Source organism: Nerophis lumbriciformis, linkage group LG08 (genome assembly GCF_033978685.3).
Source record: "Nerophis lumbriciformis linkage group LG08, RoL_Nlum_v2.1, whole genome shotgun sequence".
NCBI lineage: Eukaryota > Metazoa > Chordata > Actinopteri > Syngnathiformes > Syngnathidae > Nerophis > Nerophis lumbriciformis.
The window spans coordinates 1,410,001-1,433,278 of record NC_084555.2 but is presented as its reverse complement, the minus strand read 5'-3'; the positions used below and the strand labels follow the sequence as shown (position 1 = coordinate 1,433,278).

Genomic DNA, 23,278 nt, shown 5'->3' with positions numbered 1-23,278 from the left:
CATGTCACGCTCATTAGAATATGTGAGTCTGTGGGGGAGGGGCGGGGCGGGGTATTGGCGGGACGGGTTTCCACGCCAAAGGCGCTCGCTCTCCGCCAGCAATGTCACCTTCATGGGTGGCTCCATGGCAGAGTAGCATCCTTCAGAATGTAACAGATTAGCTTTGCAAGGCTGGGATGTTGATGAGGTCATCACTTCCCAAGGTCTCACACACACACACACACTGGAGTTAAAGCCCCCCCCCCTCCTGTGTGTGGACAACAATGAGCAACATCCAACATGCCTCACAAACATCATCACAGCACACTTCCTGTGAGAGACACTTATTGCATTTTGCATGGAGACCAGTGATGACAACCATAGAACAGGAAGTGGAACCTATAAAGCAGGGCTGTCAAACTCCTTTTTTACTGAGGGCCACGTCACAATTAAGGCTGCCTTCAGAGGGCCACGTTAATTGATGTGATAGACCACATGGCGGGCCACCACGTTAATTCAGGTGACGGACCACATTAAATGATATGGCGGACTACATTGATCAACATGGTGGGCCACATTAATGATGTGACACACCACATTAAATGATGTGGCGGATTACATTGATTAACATGGTGGGCCACATTAATGATGCGGCAGGCCACAATAATGATGTGGTGGTTACATTGATTAACATGGTGGGCCACATTAATGATGCGGCTGACCACATTAAATAATGTGGCGGATTACATTGAATAACATGGTGGGCCACGTTAATGATGCGGCGGACCACATTAAATGATGTGGCGGATTACATTGATTAACATGGTGGGCCACATTAATGATGCGGCAGGCCACAATAATGATGTGGTGGTTACATTGATTAACATGGTGGGCCACATTAATGATGCGGCTGACCACATTAAATAATGTGGCGGATTACATTGAATAACATGGTGGGCCACGTTAATGATGCGGCGGACCACATTAAATGATGTGGCGGATTACATTGAATAACATGGTGGGCCACATTAATGATGCGGCGGACCACATTAAATGATGTGGCGGATTACATTGATTAACATGGTGGGCCACATTAATGATGTGACGGACCACATTAAATGATGTGGCGGATTACATTGATTAACATGATGGGCCACATTAATGATGCGGCTGACCACATTAAATGATATGGCGGACTACATTGATCAACATGGTGGGCCACATTAATGATGTGACACACCACATTAAATGATGTGGCGGATTACATTGATTAACATGGTGGGCCACATTAATGATGCGGCAGGCCACAATAATGATGTGGTGGTTACATTGATTAACATGGTGGGCCACGTTAATGATGCGGCTGACCACATTAAATAATGTGGCGGATTACATTGAATAACATGGTGGGCCACATTAATGATGCGGCGGACCACATTAAATGATGTGGCGGATTACATTGATTAACATGGTGGGCCACATTAATGATGCGGCAGGCCACAATAATGATGTGGTGGTTACATTGATTAACATGGTGGGCCACATTAATGATGCGGCTGACCACATTAAATAATGTGGCGGATTACATTGAATAACATGGTGGGCCACATTAATGATGCGGCGGACCACATTAAATGATGTGGCGGATTACATTGATTAACATGGTGGGCCACATTAATGATGTGACGGACCACATTAAATGATGTGGCGGATTACATTGATTAACATGATGGGCCACATTAATGATGCGGCTGACCACATTAAATGATATGGCGGACTACATTGATCAACATGGTGGGCCACATTAATGATGTGACACACCACATTAAATGATGTGGCGGATTACATTGATTAACATGGTGGGCCACATTAATGATGCGGCGGACTACATTAAATGATGTGGCGGATTACATAGATTAACATGATGGGCCACATTAATGATGCGGCTGCCCACATTAAATGATATGGCGGACTACATTGATCAACATGGTGGGCCACATTAATGATGTGACACACCACATTAAATGATGTGGCGGATTACATTGATTAACATGGTGGGCCACATTAATGATGCGGCGGACTACATTAAATGATGTGGCGGATTACATAGATTAACATGATGGGCCACATTAATGATGCGGCTGACCACATTAAATGATATGGCGGACTACATTGATCAACATGGTGGGCCACATTAATGATGTGACACACCACCTTAAATGATGCGGCGGACTACATTAAATGATGTGGCGGATTACATTGATTAACATGGTGGGCCACGTTAATGAAGTGACGGACCACATTAAATGATGTGGCGGATTACATTGATTAACATGGTGGGCCACATTAATGACGCGGCAGGCCACAATAATGATGTGGTGGTTACATTGATTAACATGGTGGGCCACATTAATGATGCGGCGGGCCACAATAATGATGTGGCAGGTTACATTGATTAACATGGTGGGCCACGTTAATGATGCGGCTGGCCACATTAAATGAAGTGGCGGGTCAGTTTAAATGAAGTAGTGGACCACGTTAAATGATGTGACGGACCACATTAAATGATGTGGCGGATTACATTGATTAACATGGTGGGCCACATTAATGATGCGGCTGGCCACGTTAAATGAAGTGGCGGGTCAGTTTAAATGAAGTAGTGGACCACGTTAAATGATGTGGCGGACTACATTGATCAACATGGTGGGCCACAGTGAGTGATGTGATGGACCACAGTGAATGACGTGGCGGGCGACATTGATTAACATGGTGGGCCACAGTGAATGATGTGGCGGACCACATTAACATGATGGGCCACAGTGAATGACGTGGCAGACCACATTAAATGAAGTGGCGGGTCACTATAAATGAAGTGGTGGACCATTTAAAATGAGGTGGCGGACCACTTAAAATGAGGTGGCGGACTACATTGATTAACATGGTGGGGCACAGTGAATGATGTGGCAGACAACATTGATTAACATGGTGGGCCACAGTGAATGACGTGGCGGACCACATTAAATGAAGTGGCGGGTCAGATTAAATGAAGTGGTGGAGTACGTTAAATGAGGTAGCGGGCCACTTTAAATGAGGTGACGGACCACATTGATTAACATGGTGGGCCACAGTGAATGATGTGGCAGACCACATTGATTAACATGGTGGGCCACATTAATGATGTGACGGGCCACTGTGAATGACGTGGCGGACCACATTAAATGAAGTGGCGGGTCAGTTTAAATGAAGTGGTGGACTACGTTAAATGAGGTGGCGGGCCACCTTAAATGAAGTGGCGGACCACATACAATGAGGTGGCGGACTACATTGATTAACATGGTGGGGGGCCACAGTGAATAAGGTGGCGGGCCACTTTAAATGAGGTGGCAGACCACATTGATTAACATGGTGGGCCACAGTGAATGATGTGGCGGACCACGTCAAATTAAGTGGCGGGCCACTTTAACAGGGTGGGCCACAGTGAATGACGGGGTGGACCACATTAAATGAAATGGCGGACGACTTTAAATGAAGTGGCAGACCACTTTACATGAGGTGGCGGACCACTTTAAATGATGTGGCAGGCCAAATTAAATGAGGTCGCGGGCCACATCGATTAATATGGTGGGCCATATTAATGATATGGCGGGCCACAGATAATGAAGTGGCGGGCCACATTAACATGGTGGGCCACAGTGAATGACGTGGCGGACCACATTAAATTAAGTGGCGGACCACATTCACATGGTGGGCCACAGTGAATGACGGGGTGGACCACGTTAAATGAGGTGGCGGACCACTTTAAATGAGGTGGCAGGCCAGTTTCAATGAGGTGGCGGACCACATCGATTAACATGGTGGGCCATTTTAATGACGTGGCGGACCACATTGATTAACATGTTGGGCCTATTTAATGAAGTGACGGGCCACAGTGAATGATGTGGCGGACCACATTAAAATAAGTGGCGGACCACATTAACATGGTGGGCCACATTAATGATGTGACGGGCCACAGTGAATGACGGGGTGGACCACTTTAAATGACGTGGCAGGCCAACTTAAATGACGTGGCGGACCACATTGATTAACATGGTGGGCCACAGTGAATGACGTGGCGGACCACATTAACATAGTGGGCCACAGTGAATGATGTGGTGGACCACATTGATTAACATGATGTGCCACATTAATGATGTGACAGGCCACAGTGATAGACGTGGTGGACCACTTTAAATGAAGTGGCGGGCCAATTTAAATGACGTGGTGCACCACCTTAAATGACGTGGTAGACCAAATTAAATGAGGTGGTAGACCACATTAAATGAAGTGGCGGGCTACATTAAATGACGTGGTAACGTGGTGGAGTACATTAAATGATGTGGCAGGCCAATTTAAATGACGGGGTGGGCCAGATCTGGCCCCTGGGCCTTGAGTTTGACAGCTGTGCTATAAAGCATCCATCAGGAAGATACCTTTTGCTTTGAGCAAACCAAACAAAAACACGGTAGAGACTTCAGCTCAGTGAGCTGCAAAAGGATGGCAAGTGTGTGTGTTTGATATTCTGTTTGCAAGTCACATGTGGTGACTTCTTCAATCCAGCACATGGCAAAATGATGGAACAATAACTTAGTGCAGTGTCAATACAGCCAGTGAGTGTGCCACACGCTCACTAAGGCTTCATTTAGCCATCCCTAGGCAAAAGTATTATACATTATAAATGCCAACATAAATGAAAAAAAACAACATTTTGAAATCCTACTAATAGCCGTGGTTAACTTACTATTGCACTTAAAATTACTAAAACATTTAAGGTGGCCACAGCTTGACCCTGGAACAGATCATTCCAGGGCTCTTTTCCCACATTTGTATGCATGCTAATATCTCCCTATTATTTTTTTGTATTCCCCTCGCCTTGGAGCATAACTAACATATCCCCAGGAGGTGGTAGGATGGCAATATCTGCAAGGACACACACCTCCAAATGTGTGTGTGTGACAAGAGATTAGGGGGAGGGAAAGTAGAAGGTGATTGCGTCACACAAATCGACGAGCCAGTCACTTTAAGTAGTGACTCATGATGGACCCTGAACGCACCACACTGACGCCAACAGGTTGTGGCGTCACTGAAGACGGCGCACTTGTGTTTGTCAAAACATCTGACAAGAATAACAAAGTGAGGCCCGGAGGAGCACAAGTGTTGTCCTCTTCATGTAATTGTTTTAACAATGGATTTACGGCCTCAGCGTGAACACACTCACACCTTTTGAAAACGATTCAGCTCGAGTCAACAATTCAAGCAGAGTGATGACACGGAAATGTAGTTGTTGGAGTTCTTGCACCATCTAGTGGTGATTAAGAGTCATTACATTAGCTGCAAATTTCAACGTTTTTATTTGTTCAACTGGAAACCTACCCAAAAGCTGACATTTTGTAATTATTGTGCTGTATTTTTATAAAGAAAATGTTAACAAATTATTGTACCTTTTGACAGAATGAGCAATGTATAAATATACAAAATGATTATATCAGGTAAGGAATCTAATATGTATTTTGAAAATGTAAAATCAAAACGATTTATTATAGTATTTTATTTTAAAATATATTACATTATTGTACCTCTTGATTAAGCATATATAAATATCCAAAATATATAATAAAGTTATATCAGGTTAGGAATCTAACATGTATTTTGAAAATGTCAAATCAAAAAGATTTATTATAGTATTTTATTTTTTAAAATTAAATTATTGTACCTCTAATTAGATGAAGCATATATAAATATCCAAAATATATAATAAAATTATATCAGGTTAGGAATATAATTTTTTTTTTTGAAAATGTCAAATCAAAAATATTTATTATTGTATTTTATTTAATTAAATGTTAAATTATTGTATCTCTTGATAGATTAAAAGTAAATAAAAATATCCAAAATATATAATAAAATCACATCAGGTAAAGAATGTAACATGTATTTTGAAAATGTAAAATCTATTTATTAGCATAGTTTCTCTTGTTATATTCTTATTTTTACGGTTACCGGTACATTTTTATTCTAATTGTTGCTTTTTATTTTTATTGTTATATTTCTTATTTTATTTCCATTTATACCCCCATAATTTACTTTTTTAAATTTGATCTCAATTCTGTACACTGCTGCTGGGATTTAAATTTTCCTGAGGGAACCAATAAAGTACTATCTATCCATCTATATATAAAAAAACAAAATATATAATACAATTATATCAGGTTAAGAATCAAACATGTATTTTGAAAATGTAAAATAAATATAAATCTGTCTTAATCATTTCCAGCCAGAACACATGCATTCATCAACAAATAATCAAATGAACTCAGAAGTTTGACCAGGGAATTCATATTTTAATGATTGTCAACTTTATATGCACCACCCAATGGACATCTTTAGGACGTCGGATTTTAAAAAGTTTTTATAAAATTGTCCAACACAATCAGGGATATCATTTCATTGTATAGCTTTTACAAATATATAATAATTATTTAAAAAAATAAAGATGTGTAAAATAAGGGTTAGGATTCTATTTCATCACTATTAAAACATGTAATATTTTATGTATATTTATATATATATATGTTGTAATTATTTTGTGAATCCATGCATGCATACATACATCCATACATATATATAATATTTTTTAATAATTAATTTTGGCAAGAATAAATTCAGGGCATAAGTTAAACTATTTCATTATATTTATTTTCAAAAGCTTTACATGAATTACAGTGAAGTAAATATGAACTACATTGGCATTAGCAAAGTGCTCTATTTAGATGTCTGTGGGGAGGGGGGTTATAAGAGAGGTAGAAATGCAACAGTTTTTCAAAATGAATTAAATATTGTAGATTGTTGGTAATTGTTGCACCTTGGTTGGTTTCCAACATTGAGTAGATGTCCTTACTGTCCTTTTTCCATGCAAAAGTCCACCTGCAATCTTCCACATTTCACACATAACACTGTTGCATCCACTTACAAAGCAGCGCCTCCTTCAGGAGCGTCCCTTCATCCCTGCTCGACTTCTCCTTCTTGCTCGGGAAGGCTGCCCGGACACGGCTCCATGGTGACGGCCACGCCCATGCCGCTGCGCCCCGTCGACATCTCGGTGACGTGCGTCCATTCGTTCCTTTCGGGGCAGTAACGCTCCACGCTGGACAGGAAGTCGTGCTGGTTGAAGCCTCCTGGGGGGAGGATTGTTGTTGTTGTTATTCAGAAAACTTGAAATCTACGACCACAAGGTATCCATCTTGTGGATGTTCCACATAGGAGTGAATTAAAACGCACTTAAGAGTTGCTCTAACCTGGTGGTCAGGTTGGTGAAATACACGTTCACCATTCCCCAAAACAAACGATTTGATGTAAAATACGGAAAATAGTCCATTCTAGGGTCAAACTGTGATCACCACAGTGCCTTATTTATCTGTTTTAGGGGACATTTTGACATTTTAGAAGTGTAAAAAGAAGTTAACAACTGTTACTTTCAAAAGAAAAAAAAATAGGGATGGGCTTTATGGCCTATCACCTATATCACGACATATAAAAGCATCATCCTCTTGCGATAACAATATCACTATGTAATATTTGGCATATAAATAATACTGGAACCATTTCAAAACAAGTTAAAACGGCTCTTAATGTAGCTCCTGACACATGCCACTGCTTGACTTTCACTCCGAAAATGCCAGTGTGTTCAACAATGCCACCAATATGCCAATAAGCAAGATGAAATTATTATTAGTTTTTTGGTTTGGGAGTGCACCAACGTGTGTGCACATTGACACTCAAGCTTGCTGTAATGTTGTGTTTGGATTAAAAGATTGTTGAGCCATGACACCCTTATACATATATATATATACATACATACATGTAAAGTACATCCATATATATTAGGGATGTCCGATAATGGCTTTTTGCCGATATCCAATATTCCAATATTGTCCAACTCTTTAGTTACAGATATCAACCGATACCGATATCAACCGATATATACAGTCGTGGAATTAACACATTATTATGCCTAATTTGGACAACCAGGAAAAAATTTATAAAATAAAATAAGATAAATAAATTAAAAACATTTTCTTGAATAAAAAAGAAAGTAAAACAATATAAAAACAGTTACATAGAAACTAGTAATTAATGAAAATCAGTAAAATTAACTGTTAAAGGTTAGTACTATTAGTGGACCAGCAGCACGCACAATCATGTGTGCTTACGGACTGTATCCCTTGCAGATTGCATTGATATATATTGATATATAATGTAGGAACCACAATATAAATAACAGAAAGAAACAACCCTTTTGTGTGAATGAGTGTACCGTATTTTCCGCACTATAAGGCGCACCTAAAAACCACAAATTTTCTCAAAAGCTAACAGTGCGCCTTATAACCCGGTGCGCTTTATTACGATTCATTTTCATAAAGTTTAGGTCTCGCAACTACGGTAAACAGCCGCCATCTTTTTTCCCCGTAGAAGAAGCGCGCGGTGCATGCTGGGATATGTGAGGTTTCATTTCCATTTGTGTGTTTATGTAAAGACCCCAAATGGCTCCTATTAAGTGTGTTGTCTGTCTAATTATAAATAATGCAGACGAGGCGTGTTAACTGAGTTCTCAACGTTTTCTCACAGCGTGCTCATAACCACATTCGAACTCCCAGCATACAACATCGCTTCTCAGGGCTACTGCGCATGCTCGTAACTATCGTTGCATGCTGGGTAGTGTTGTTGTTATATTTGCTAGCTCCTAACAGCACATTGAGAGACACGCTGACACGCTTAATTCAATACTCGCCGTCATTCCGGGTGGATTGACAAAAGACCTCCAGCCGCTAGATATTGGTGTCAACAGGGCATTCGAAGCTAGACTGCTAACTGCGTGGGAACAATGGAAGACAGAAGGCGAACACACCTTCACTAAGACGAGGAGGCAGCGCCAGACGACGCCAACATCTGCCAGTGGATCGTAAATTTGCCCAACTTTTCACTTCGGACACCGAAGACGAAGGATTTACGAATGAAGAATAACTTCAGAAAGTAAGCGCTATGTTTATTTTGTGTGTTGTGACATTAACGTTCGAGCAACATTATGTTGCTATTGCGCTGCACTATTTTGAATTTTACTATGTTTGTGATTGCACATTTGCGTACATTTTGGGAGTGAACAGAGTTGTTAGAACGCTGGTTTTTAATATATTATTAAAGTTTGACTGACCTATCTGACTGTTTTTTTGACATTCCCTTTAGCGCAGCGTAGGCGCGGCTTATAGTCCGGGGCGGCTTATTGGTGGACAAAATTATGAAATATGTAATTCATAGAAGGTGCGGCTAATAATCCGGTGCGCCTTATAGTGCGGAAAATACGGTGTATATATATATATATATATATATATATATATATATATATACACACATATATATATATATATATATATATATACACACACACACACACACACACACATATACATACACACAAACATTAATACATATATAATAATAATAATAATAATAACTGGGATTTATATAGCGTTTTTCTAAGTATTCAAAGTCGCTTTACATGTATTTATATATATACATACTCATATATACTGTATATATATACACATACGCACGCACGCACACACACACACACACACACACACACACACACACACACACACACACACACACACACACACACACACACCCTTTCCAAAAAATATCATGGAAAAGTGTATTTATTTCCATAATTCCATTCAAAGCGTTAAACTAGATTATAGATTCAGGGCCCACAACTTAAACGACTTCAATTATTTTGTGGGGTTTTTTGTACATAATTTGAGCCTGCAGCTCACAAAACCCACGAAAAAAAGGATTTCAAAAAATGTGAATATTGTGAAGAAATCACCATTTATATCTTAGTTTTTGCAGAAAAAAAAGACATTATTCACGAATCTTCTCTATTTGAAGCCCACGGTCAGCTCTTCTGCTGCCCATAACCAAAACTGTAGTGTCGGGAGCGGAGCTCTTCTAGTTTACGTCCTCCCTCGGAAACAGGAAGGGTATATATACATTGAATGCCACAGAATAACAACTTCTAGATGTATGGTTCAATTCTCCTAACATCCAAATGAGAGGCATGATTTATAGTCTAGAATAACTTTGACGAGCCGAGACACGATGAGCAACAGGACATTGCGGCCAGCTGACAGTGAAGCAGCAGAGGACTACTTAGCTGTGTGTTATCATTCCACCGCCAAGAAAATAGTCCATCTGAGTTCGGGCCCTTAACAATATTGCTATTATTTGGTTAATATTCAGGTCACGATATGTGTACAGAATATTGTTGGGCGGGCATTGGATGGTTATTTAGAGGGTTCTGTGGGCGGAATAGAGAGCCCCCATTGACTACATTGTTAGTGGACTTTTTATGTATTTATTTATTTACGACTTAGAATGCATAAAATAAAAAGAAAGACCTATGTGTTAATGTCTTATATCAGGACTGTGAATGATAGACAGCACGTGTCTCTCTAATTTTTTGCGTATTTCCAGTATGACTGATCTGACACTATGGTCAGAGTGCAGAAGTGTTACTCCAGGGATGTCAAAATATGCAAATTACCGAAGCCATTCAGAGCGGAATATTCAAACTGGCTGACTGAATTTGTGGCATTTTGTGATGTTTAGACGCTATTTTCACATACTTTGCGGATTGTAAATACAACTGGATATGGTTTAATGCAGGGGTGCTCACACTTTTTCTGCAGGCGAGCTACTTTTCAATTGATCAAGTCATATATATCATTTACATTTACTTATTTATGAAATATATGTTTTTGTTAACAAGTTAAAGGTGTTTAATGATAATGCAAGCATGTTTAACACATATAGTTAATATTGTTAAAAAAATTAAAGGTGTTTAATGATAATACAAGTATGTTTAATACATATAGTTAATATTGTTAACAACTTAAAGGTGTTTAAAGATAATACAAGCTTGTTTAACACATATAGTTAATATTGTTAATAAGTTAAAGGTGTTTAAAGATAATACAAGCTTGTTTAACACATATAGTTAATATTGTTAATAAGTTAAAGGTGTTTAAAGATAATACAAGCATGTTTAACACATATAGTTAATATTGTTAACAAGTTAAAGGTGTTTAAAGATAATACAAGCATGTTTAACACATATAGATTCCTTTCTTTCATGAAGACAAGAATATAAGTTGGTGTATTACCTGATTCTGATGACTTGCATTGATAGGAATCAGACAGTGGGGCTGATAATGTCCGCATTTTCGAATGGAGGAGAAAAAAAGTCCTCCTTTCTGTCCAATACCACATGAAAGTGGTTGGTTTTTGGCATCTTATTTGTCCAGCTTCCGTACTCCTTTGTATACACTTTACAAGAAATACATTGTCGGCAAACTCCGTAGCTTGCTAGCTTGTGTACGCCAGCTTTCTGAGACTCTTATTTTGTTAGCGCAACTGTGCAACTGTGCAGTCGGTCTTTGGAGTTTTGACGACAGGTACGGCGCCAGTCTGTTGAAATAAAGTGTTTCTCGCCTTCCAGTCGGCAATTTTAATGAGCTGGCAGCAGCCAGCGTCATCTCAGAAGACCCTCGGGTGCCGTGAATGTCAATCAAGTGACGAAAGTGACGTCATAGTGAAGATTTATGATCGCTCATTTTTAGGACTATTTTTTTAATGCCTGGCTGGTGATCGACTGACACACCCTCCGAGATCGACCGGTAGCTCGCGATCGACGTAATGAGCACCCCTGGTTTAATGGATACAATGAAACACAATTAACCATATAGAGCAGTGGTTCTTAACCTTGTTGGAGGTACCGAACCCCACCAGTTTCATATGTGCATCCACTGAACCCTTCTTTAGTGAACAATAAAATGTTTTTTCTTAATTTTATCTTCATTTATAAATATTAACCATGAAATTATGTTATTACATTAAAGAAATACTAATAAAGATATATTTTACAAACAAAGTTACAGGAATGTACACATGATCCCAAGTTTACATCTCATTGTGCAACATGTGAATGTTTTAGTGGGAACTAAATGCGATATCTGAAAGGGGTACAAATTATTTCCAAAGCAGGAACCCCACCCAGACATACAATACTAGTGCACAGCTCATGAAAAACAGTATTTTTTGTTATTGTCATTGTAATTGGGCCAAAATACTTATATTTGAAAATTATCTCATGGAAATGACTGCTGTCATTTGATTATAATAATAAAACATTTAACTTGTTATTTAGTCAGGTTTGGGACTGGTGTGCTGCAGGTGTGGCCACAGTGCATGTGCACGTCTAACGTCGCTCACATGTGCTCCACTGAATTTTCCACTGAATGCTCAAGGAGTTTTTGCGTTGGCTCACGCGTATGGAAAATTAGAGGGAACATTGTTTGGGGGTATCCATAATACGCCGATAGGGAGAAGTTTTTATTTACACGATGAGTCGAGTGTGTTTTGACCTCCGCCGAACCCCTGAGGCCGACTCACCGAACCCCTACGGTTCGATCGAACCCAGGTTAAGAACCACTGATATAGAGTCAACTTGCTTTTCTACTCCACTGGTACTTCAAAGTGTGCAGTTGTTTATTTATTTTTATTTAGTAAAACAGGGACTTTTGTCGAGGCTAGAATCAATTTTTTATGTTTACATTGATTCTTATGGGAAATTCTGTTTCACTATACAAACCTTTTGGCTGGTGAACCATGCTAAAGAACTAATTAAGTTTGTAAATCGAGATTATACTGTATTGAATATTGTTTATAACATGCGATCCTAAAAAAACAAAACACTTTCATACAGCACTTGTATTGCATTTGTGCTGCTTGCATTAGCCTTTTCACCACAAAAATAGCCCCCAAAAATAGCAAAACACAGCTACTCCTTTAACCTCTGAAGGCCCAAGCTGTTTGTTTACATGCTTTTTTTTAAATATTTCTCTTTACTATTTGGGCTTATTGGACCCCAATTAGAATAAAAACTAAAAATCATCTTTTGATATGATGTACTTAGTCCATAAGTACACAAATGTGTACTTCATGTGTAGTGACATGCTAATTTGTATTTTTACACTTGTTTTTCAAATTCCATTGTATGTTATACTCTTCTGACACCACCAGATGGCAGTATAAGTGTCCATATGTTGGCATAAGACCCCAATTCAGTAGTGTACACAATTTTGGAAATAAGAGCTAAAAGGTGCTGTCCACGCATGTGGCCACTAAGGCCTTTAGAGGTTAATGCTGTACTATACCTGATCTTAAACTTATTTGAAAGTAATAACCGGTTGAGTGCATGATTTTGTGTTGTTGTGAGCGACGGGACTGACCGAGCACAAAGATGCGGCCCTGGTGCACAGCCACGCCGTGCGCGCTCCTGCCGCTCTGCATGGATGCCCTGGACTCCCACGTGTTCCTGGCTATGTTGTAGCGCTCCACGGTGGCCAGCGGGTGGCGTCCGTCGAAGCCTCCTATGGCGTACAGGTAAGAGTTGACACACACCAACCCTGCACAAGACAAACAAAAGTAACTATGAACCAGAACTTTAGCATTCATTTGTTGCTGTCGTCGAAGGATTACCCAGTCCGCTGCGTACGGTGCTCATGGGTGCCAGCTGGTGCCAGGTGTTCGTGTCCGGTTGGTATTTCTCTGCCATATTGGAGCGGTTCGGTCCATCGAGGCCACCCACCACGTAGAGCGCCCCCCCGCATGCCGCCACTCCCACCCCCATGCGGGCCACCGACATGGGGCGCACAAAGGACCAGAGATTGGACTCTGGATCCCACCTGCAAAGCAAAAGTGTGTCAACCTGAACTTGGTTTGGACAAAGCAGAACCCCCGTCACAGACCTCTCCACAGTGTTGTGCAGCGTGGAGCCCTGGGAGCCGCCCACTGCGTAGATGCAGCCGTCCACCACGGCCACCCCGACCCGGTTTCGGGGGATGTTGAGGGGCGCGCGCTGGCTCCACTGGTTGGTCATAGGGTTGTAGCAGCACAGCATGTTGGACTCGGTGGTGTTCTCCAGCGACAGGTTTCTGCCGCCGACCTGAAAGACCCGAGAGACGGCGTTGTTGGCCACGTTGAAAAGAAAGACAACGAGGGACGGTTTTGATGACAACTCACGGTGTAGAGGAGCCCGAAAAGGGTGCACGCTGCCAGGCCACTGCTGGGTGCGGCCATGTCGGCCAGGTTTATCCACTCTCTCCTGCGCGGGTCGTAAGCCTCCATGGTGGCCAGGGACTGCTGACGATATCTGAAGAGGAACGAGTACAAGTCAGTTTGGCACATGTCAGAGCAAGAATAGTGTTTGACACAAATTTGTACGGTACACCGGCACTAATAAAGCACCGCGATACTAAATGTTAGAATAATTATGTATATATTATCACACAACTCTTATGCTTAAGGGCCGTTGCTATAGTTATTATCAATTGTGCTGAAATTTTATTTTTCTTTGTTTGTGCAAAGCTGGCAATCCAAACGATTGCAAGCCAGTCTCGTATCAATGTTTGTTTCCAGAATCGGCCTGCTGACTGCCAAGGCCGGACATCGAGTACCGTGACGCAGACAGAGCAGAGACAAGGCGCTATCACGACTGTCAGCACATTTGCATTTTGTATAATCATATATTGTGTCTAACTGGAGCTGTGGAGATTACCCCCTTCCCTCAGCGACAGTATCAGTGATGTAACCAGGGACCTCCCAAATAAATAGAGGAAGCACGTGGGCTGGACTTTTAGAACGCAGTTTGGATCTGTAACTAGAGTACAGCCCAAAACACATCTCTTCTCAATTAAGCAAAATTTAACTCTGTCTCTGCATGATTCCTTGCTTCTCTTCTGTTTAATAGATGTCATCAGTGTTTGAACCTGACACTAATTGCTTGAAATCGGTACTTCCCGCCTTTAAAAAGTACCGGTACCGTTCTTTCATCTGAGTGCAGCGGTGACTACAGAGCCGAGGCGCATGATGTCGAGTGTGTCAAAACGCACACACAAAGTGCATACAAGCAATAACATCTTGGAGAGGAAGAATGGCAAAAAAACAGACAATTCTACTGGTTAATGAATAGCGTGGTGAAGCGCAATTTGGAGGTATTTGGGCTTCAACACCAACGATAAAGGTGACACTTTCAACAAGGAAGCGCCACGCTTCTAGTGTTGCTTTAAAACCCACCTCGCCAAATGTGGCAATTAGCATTACCACCTTTGCTTCAAACTTAGGTAAACATTTAAATAATAACCATTCAGATCTGCAGTTATAAAGAGTGACAGGTAAAAATGTAGCTGTTCCACCTGTCCTGCTGTTCGGCTCCGGTGCAGATCGTAGTAGAGAAGCGCAGGGGAGACATTCCCTTTCAGTTCACTATACACTGCAAAGAGTCTGCTAAGCTCCGCTTTCCGGTCAGAATTTGAGGCCGCTGATTTGTGATTTTATTATTAGCTTTGCAGGACACAAACGGACCCATTCATCACTTTACTGTGCAGTGCATGCGCTCCTCTCTCTCTCTCTCTTTACTCGCCCATTCACTCACTGACGTCACTCAGCCAACACGTTGACATTCTCGAAAACACACATCGTGTACGCTCATAAGTAAACCAGCTCCCCTGTTGTGCACATGTAGATACGTAACATGTAGATACATAGCATGTAGATACATAACATGTAGATACATAACATGTAGATACATAGCATGTAGATACATAACATGTAGATACATAGCATGTAGATACATAGATGTGCACACAGCTGCTTGGATTGATGTCAAATATTAGCGGAGTTAGGACCGCCTATCTAACGTCAACTAATGCAAGTAAAATGACTGAATTTGGTTACAAATTGCTACAATTTGTGTTTTATCTTTAACAGCTGCATATTTTACCTGCAACATAGTTTATATGGGTACATTTATCCATAGTTTTGTTTTTAGTACTTACTAATAATTGTAATTTTCTTAAAGCACAGATCAGGATTGGCAACCATATATCATAAATAATTTTATATTATGTTAATAAAGCTTTTTTTATTATATTCTAATTAGAGATGTCCGATAAAATCGGACTGCCGATATTATCGGCCGATAAATGCTTTAAAATGTATTATAAGAAATTATCGGTATCGGTTTCAAAAAGTAAAATATATGACTTTATAAAACGCCGCTGAACGGAGTAGTACACGGGCGTAGGGAGAAGTACAGAGCGTCAATAAACTTTAAAGGCACTGCCTTTGCGTGCCGGCCCAATCACATAATATCTACGGCTTTTCACACACACAAGTGGTCAACAGCCATACAGGTCACACTGAGGGTGGCCGTATAAACAACTTTAACACTGTTACAAATATGCGCCACACTGTGAACCCACACCAAACAAGAATGACAAACACATTTCGGGGGAACATCCGCACCGTAACACAACATAAACACAACAGAACAAATACCCAGAACCCCTTGCAGCACTAACTCTTCCGGGACGCTACAATACACACCAATCGCTACCCCCCAAAACCCGCCCACCTCAACCTCCTCATGCTCTCCCAGGGAGAGCATGTCCCAAATTCCAAGCTGCTGTTTTGAGGCATGTTAAAAAAAATTATGCACTTTGTGACTTCAATAATAAATATGGCAGTGCCATGTTGGCATTTTTTTCCATATCTTGAGTTGATTTATTTTGGAAAACCTTTTTACATTGTTTAATGCATTCAGCGGGGCATCACAACAAAATTAGGCATAATAATGTGTTAATTGCACAACTGTATATATCGGTATCGGTTGATATCGGAATCGGTAATTAAGAGTTGGACAATATCGGCATATCGGCAAAAAAGCCATTATCGGACATCTATAATTCTTAATCTAATTCTACATTATAGAAAATTGTAAATTGTTCTTTGAGTGCAACAAGAAAAACACATTGTGTTTAATGCCCTTTCATTTATATTTGAACCTTCTAAAACTGTTCATTGAGTGCAATAGGACACATATGTTTATTGTATTGTAAGATTTTCTGTTAAAATAAAGCCATTAAATAAAGTTGATTTGATATTGACACTTTTTCGTAGTTCCCTTTATTTGGAAAAGTATCAAAAAGTTTCGACATATACATTTTGGTACCGGTACTGGTACCAAATTATTGGTATCGGGACAACCCTAGTCCAAAGTATGGTAAGTTAAAATGAATGCATGCCATTAATTATAATATGTTATAAACACAAGCATGTAATTGTCAGTCATTATTCCACCCTCTTAGTGCAAGAACTGTATTGCTTTTGGATTCGGTTTGACACAAAGAGACTTGTTAAGATAAAATCAATGCATGTTATTAATTGTATAATTTACTGAACACAACCATCTAATTGTCTGGCATTATTCCACCCTGTTAGCCTTCAAAATTAACAGAGTTCTTACTCTATTAGACAAAAGGGGACTTAAGATAAAACTGAATGCATTGTATTATTTACCAAATACCACCATATAACCGTTCTGGTATTATTCCACCCTGTTAAAGCAAGAAGCGTAATGATTTTGAATAGATTTACACCAATGGTGTTTAAGAATAAATAAGTTACTGGTCCTTTTTATTCTTATGCATTATCCCTCCACTGCTACAAAAAGAACATTATTATTACTTGTGTTAGCGCAAAAACCCAATTGATTTTGAATGCTATTTGACACAAAGGTGCTCAAGACCAAAAAAGAAATCGCTACATGTTTTTTTAGTGTTAAGTGGCAACATTTGTCTCTTTCAAACTTTTCAGCATTATCGTCCCGCTCCAAACAGGAACCCTATTGATTTTGAAGGATAATTATAACAATAATTGGCAAAAAGGGGCTTATGATCAAATAATAAGTTGCTGTACAACGATACTTTACAAATTAAAATCCTTCTTGTCAACACTCAGGGAATTATTTCTCCCTGAATCGGTTTGAATCGTGATGAATCGAGAATCGATTCTGAAACCGAAACGTCACCCCCAGGACTTGGAATCGGATCCAATCGTTAGTACGCTCTTTATTGTCATTGCACAAGTACAACGGAATTTCATAGGTTCCCAAAGACTCGCACCCCTAACTACTAGGGCTGCGAATCTTTGGGTGTCCCACGATTCGATTCAATATCAATTCTTGGGGTCACGATTCGATTATAAATCGATTTCTTCGATTCAATACGATTCTCGATTCAAAAACAATATTTTTCCGATTCAAAACGAATGTCTATTCATTCAATACATAGGATTTCAGCAGGATTTACCCCAGTCTGCTGACATGCAAGCAGAGTAGTAGATTTTTGTAAAAAGCTTTTATAATTGTAAAGAACAATATTTTATCAACTGATTGCAATAATGTAAATTTGTTTTAACTATTAAATGAACCAAAAATATGACTCATTTTATCTTTGTGAAAATATTGGACACAGTGTGTTGTCAAGCTTATGAGATGCGGTGCAAGTGTAAGCCACTGTGACACTATTGTTCATTTTTATTTATTTCTTTTTTTATAAATGTCTAATGATAATGTCAATGAGGGATTTTTAATCACTGCTATGTTGGAATTGTAACTAATATTGATACTGTTGTTGATAATATTCATTTTTGTTTCACTACTTTTGGTTTGTTCTGTGTCGTGTTTGTGTCTCCTCTCAATTGCTCTGTTTATTGCTGTTCTGAGTGTTGCTGGGTCGGGTTTGGTTTTGGAATTGGATTGCATTGTTATGGTATTGCTGTGTATTGTTTTGTTGGAATAAAAAAGAAAAAGAAAAAAAATCGATTTTTGTAAAGTGAGAATCAATACTGAATCGTACAACGTGAGAATGGCGATTTGAATTTGAATCGATTTTTTCCCACACCCCTACTACCACTCCAATTTTTACAAAAGGTAAACATGGTAGGCTATAGGCTACTAGGACCTAGCAGCTACACACCAGCTAGACATATGTAATATTAATTGAACAACATTGCAGTCTAAACGGCACATTTGTCAATATAAAAAAGTATCAAATAATCATGTATGCATATTACTAACACATACAACGTCTCCAAGACAGAAAGAAGCGTATTAGAAAGTATCCAGTAACAAACGTGTCCGCATCATTCAATTTAGGACATCATTAGCTCATCTTCAGGAACTATTTGGGTCACTAGGATGTCATTAAACTTAAAAACGGCATCAGTCATTCTAGAAAGTAAATAATAAATAGGGTATTTTTTTCATACTACTATTTTTCTCTGAGTAATTTCACTTGATTAAGCCTTTTTTTAGTGTTTACACACTACAAAAAAAAGTATGTGTGTTTCCTGCTGATCGGCTCAATATCGGTTTCTGCAATACTCTAGGGTCCATTTCAGTATTGTATCAGAAGTGCGAAAAGTTCTGCCACTTTTCTAAACAACATGCTAAGAAAGAAGAACTAACGAGGACTACTCATGTACTTATTTACTTTACTGCTATACAGACTTGAACCAAGAGGAAACAGAGCGCTGCAGCAACATACAAAACAATGGGAGTACAATTCTGCAGCATGCAGCGCTAAGGGATCGCTGGCATGTGTGCTTAAATTTCCGTCATACCCGCCAGCCACGTAGATGAGCTGTGTTCCACGTATGGGCGCCGTAGTAACCTTCCTTAACGTCATTTCCTGGAAGATCTTTGAGAGGAAGTCCTTACAAGCGTTGGCCTTGAGGTGGGGGGGAAAAGGAGCATGTGACTTTAAGACAGTAGACATGTAAAGTACAGTAGTCAAGTACCTTGCTGAGGATGGGGCAGGACTGGAGCTGGTTTTTGAGGAACTTGGGGGGCAGAGCGTAGATGTGGACCGCGTTCAGGAGAGCGTGGAAGTACTGGGCTCGATTCTCCAGGTCCCAGCTCACCCAGTCGGTACATGCTTTATACACCTGAAATGATGTCTTTACTTGTAATTATTGACCTCAATTACATAATCCCACCATTGCTAATGTTGCTCACTTCTACATTCTGTGTCAGTCCCGCCAGATTTGTGGCACTAATTGAGGTTTTTAGAGGAAGCTAATATCCTCAGAAGACCATTCCTGGAGGCTGTTCATTGTAAAATAAATAAATACTCAACATTTGAACGTAGTTAACTGAACTATTTAGTTTAGTCTTTATTTGAAGGGACAGTGCACAGAAACATTAAGCTCAAAGACAGATATGTTCCGCACCAGATTACAGCTAAATTCCATCTGCAGTCCCTGGCTACCTAAATTAAAGAGATACAAAAACATGCAATACAATTATAACAATACAATTATACTACAGCATGTAATCAAATTAAGAAAAGTCATAAAAGGCCCTTTCATTGACACATACTTATACATTACAACTACACCTCATTAACAAACCCCGTTTCCATATGAGTTGGGAAATTGTGTTAGATGTCAATATAAACAGAATACAATGATTTGCAAATCCTTTTCAACCCATATTCAATTGAATGCACTACAAAGACAAGATATTTGATGTTCAAACTCATAAACTTTATTTTTTTTTGCAAATAATAATTAACTTAGAATTTCATGGCTGCAACACGTGCCAAAGTAGTTGGGAAAGGGCATGTTCACCACTGTGTTACATGCCACTTTTAACAACACACAGTAAACGTGTGGGAACTGAGGAGACACATTTTTTAAGCTTCTCAGGTGGAATTCTTTCCCATTCTTGCTTGATGTACAGCTTAAGTTGTTCAACAGTCCGGGGGTCTCCCTTGTGCTATTTTAGGCTTCATAATGCGCCACACATTTTCAATGGGAGACAGGTCTAGACTACAGGCAGGCCAGTCTAGTACCCGTACTCTTTTACTATGAAGCCACGTTGATGTAACACGTGGCTTGGCATTGTCTTGCTGAAATAAGCAGGGGCGTCCATGGTGACGTTGCTTGGATGGCAACATATGTTGCTCCAAAACCTGTATGTACCTTTCAGCATTAATGGCGCCTTCACAGATGTGTAAGTTACCCATGTCTTGGGCACTAATACACCCCCATACCATCACAGATGCTGCCTTTTCAACTTTGCGCCTATAACAATCCGGATGGTTCTTTTCCTCTTTGGTCCGGAGGACACGACGTCCACAGTTTCCAAAAACAATTTGAAATGTGGACTCGTCAGACCACAGAACACTTTTCCACTTTGTATCAGTCCATCTTAGATGAGCTCAGGCCCAGCGAAGCCGACGGCGTTTCTGGGTGTTGTTGATAAACGGTTTTCGCCTTGCATAGGAGAGTTTTAACTTGCACTTACAGATGTAGCGACCAACTGTAGTTACTGACAGTGGGTTTCTGAAGTGTTCCTGAGCCCATGTGGTGATATCCTTTACACACTGATGTCGCTTGTTGATGCAGTACAGCATGAGGGATCGAAGGTCACAGGCTTAGCTGCTTACGTGCAGTGATTTCTCCAGATTCTCTGAACCCTTTGATGATATTACGGACCGTAGATGGTGAAATCCCTAAATTCCTTGCAATAGCTGGTTGAGAAAGGTTTCTCTTAAACTGTTCAACAATTTGCTCACGCATTTGTTGACAAAGTGGTGACCCTCGCCCCATCCTTGTTTGTGAATGACTGAGCATTTCATGGAATCTACTTTTATACCCAATCATGGCACCCACCTGTTCCCAATTTGCCTGTTCACCTGTGGGATGTTCCAAATAAGTGTTTGAAGAGCATTCCTCAACTTTATCAGTATTTATTGCCACCTTCGGCAACTTCTTTGTCACGTGTTGCTAGCATACAATTCTAAAGTTAATGATTATTTGCAAAAAAAAAAAAGTTTATCAGTTTGAACATCAAATATGTTGTCTTTGTAGCATATTCAACTGAATATGGCTTGAAAATGATTTGCAAATCATTGTATTCCGTTTATATTTACATCCAACACAATTTCCCAACAGGTACACCCTGGACAAGTCGCCACCTCATCGCAGGGCCAACACAGATAGACAGACAACATTTACATTCACATTCACAGACTAGGGCCAATTTAGTGTTGCCAATCAACCTATCCCCAGGTGCATGTCTTTGGAGGTGGGAGGAAGCCGGAGTACCCGGAGGGAACCCACGCAGTCACGGAGAGAACATGCAAACTCCACACAGAAAGATCCCGAGCCCGGTTGTGGAACCCAGGACTACTCAGGACCCTTGTATTGTGAGGCAGACGCACTAACCCCTCTTCCACCGTGCTGCCGAACAGTACATAATTGAGAAGCACTGGTTTAAGAGAACAAACTTAACAAATAAATGTTTATATTTGTCAAACGGATCAAAGAAGACGTTGGCTTTTTCCAACTGTCAGTTACTTATGTCTCTTCATGTTTTAAACCTTACTTAAAGACAGAACTTTAACTTTCATACTTAGGAATTTTACTTTCATTTCGTTCCCGAGGCAGACATGTGAGCGTGTGTGACACCTATAATTAGTAGTCACAATTGTTTTGGAAAATGAATGTGTAAATAGAGTATGCTAATTGTGTTTGATGTATCTAAGTCACGGTAAAAGTGTACGTTTCCAAGCTGAATGCCACTAGACATGTTATTCCGGCCTGATAGGAAAGAAGGGGGTTAGGAGCTGCTTGTCAATGCTTCCAGGCAGGCTACAGCCTGCGATTGGATCGCAATCAAGCACTTTGTGTCTTCTTTCTATTCTTATAAAACAGACACACCATTTCGAACACTGGGTCCAGGCTACTCAGTGCGAGGCCTGTAACACGCGCGGCACGCGTGATGGCAACATGTTCCCCCATGCAGATGTATGAAAAATAAAGCCATATTTTAACCACCTTTTCTTGGTACGTCAGATTTTGTGTTACAGTACCGCGAATGCCTTAAAGATGAGAATCGAATAACCTGTTCCCGGCGTATCAATTTCTTGGAAGCGCTTTCAAAACAATTCCTTTAACGATTCCTGCGGGGTGAATGACGTCATTACGCAACTTACATAGTGATATCAGACAGCAACAAGGCGGCCAGGCCACCCAAAAGTTTGGCTATATTTTACAAGAAAGATTGCAAAAGCGCTACTTGTGATAATTGCAAGGTAGTTCTTTCATCAAGAGGAGGACATACGAGCAATACACTGCAAAAACTGAAATCTAAGTAAGACTAAATATCTCAAATAAGGGTGATATTTGCTTATTTTTTGTCTGATAAGATAATTCTTCTCACTAAGCAGATTTGATGTTAGAGTGTTTTACTTGTTTTAAGGGTTTTGGTCCTAAAAGATCTCAGTAAGATATTACA

The 23,278-nt window shown here is 40.1% G+C and overlaps 1 protein-coding gene across 1 annotated transcript in view; it reads right to left on the bottom strand.

The window, feature by feature from the left end:
* Window positions 1-6,689: 6,689 nt before the first annotated feature.
* The window catches only part of keap1a (kelch-like ECH-associated protein 1a), a 62,734-nt gene continuing 46,145 nt past the window's right edge, over window positions 6,690-23,278 (bottom strand). The window contains exons 6-12 of the mRNA XM_061968096.2: window positions 19,774-19,920; window positions 19,597-19,703; window positions 14,155-14,284; window positions 13,881-14,077; window positions 13,612-13,817; window positions 13,362-13,538; window positions 6,690-7,190 (exon numbers count right to left, since the gene is read on the bottom strand). Of these exons, the coding sequence (XP_061824080.1) occupies window positions 7,015-7,190; window positions 13,362-13,538; window positions 13,612-13,817; window positions 13,881-14,077; window positions 14,155-14,284; window positions 19,597-19,703; window positions 19,774-19,920 (1,140 nt within the window). The 3' untranslated portion in view covers window positions 6,690-7,014. The remainder of the gene's footprint in view (window positions 7,191-13,361; window positions 13,539-13,611; window positions 13,818-13,880; window positions 14,078-14,154; window positions 14,285-19,596; window positions 19,704-19,773; window positions 19,921-23,278) is intronic.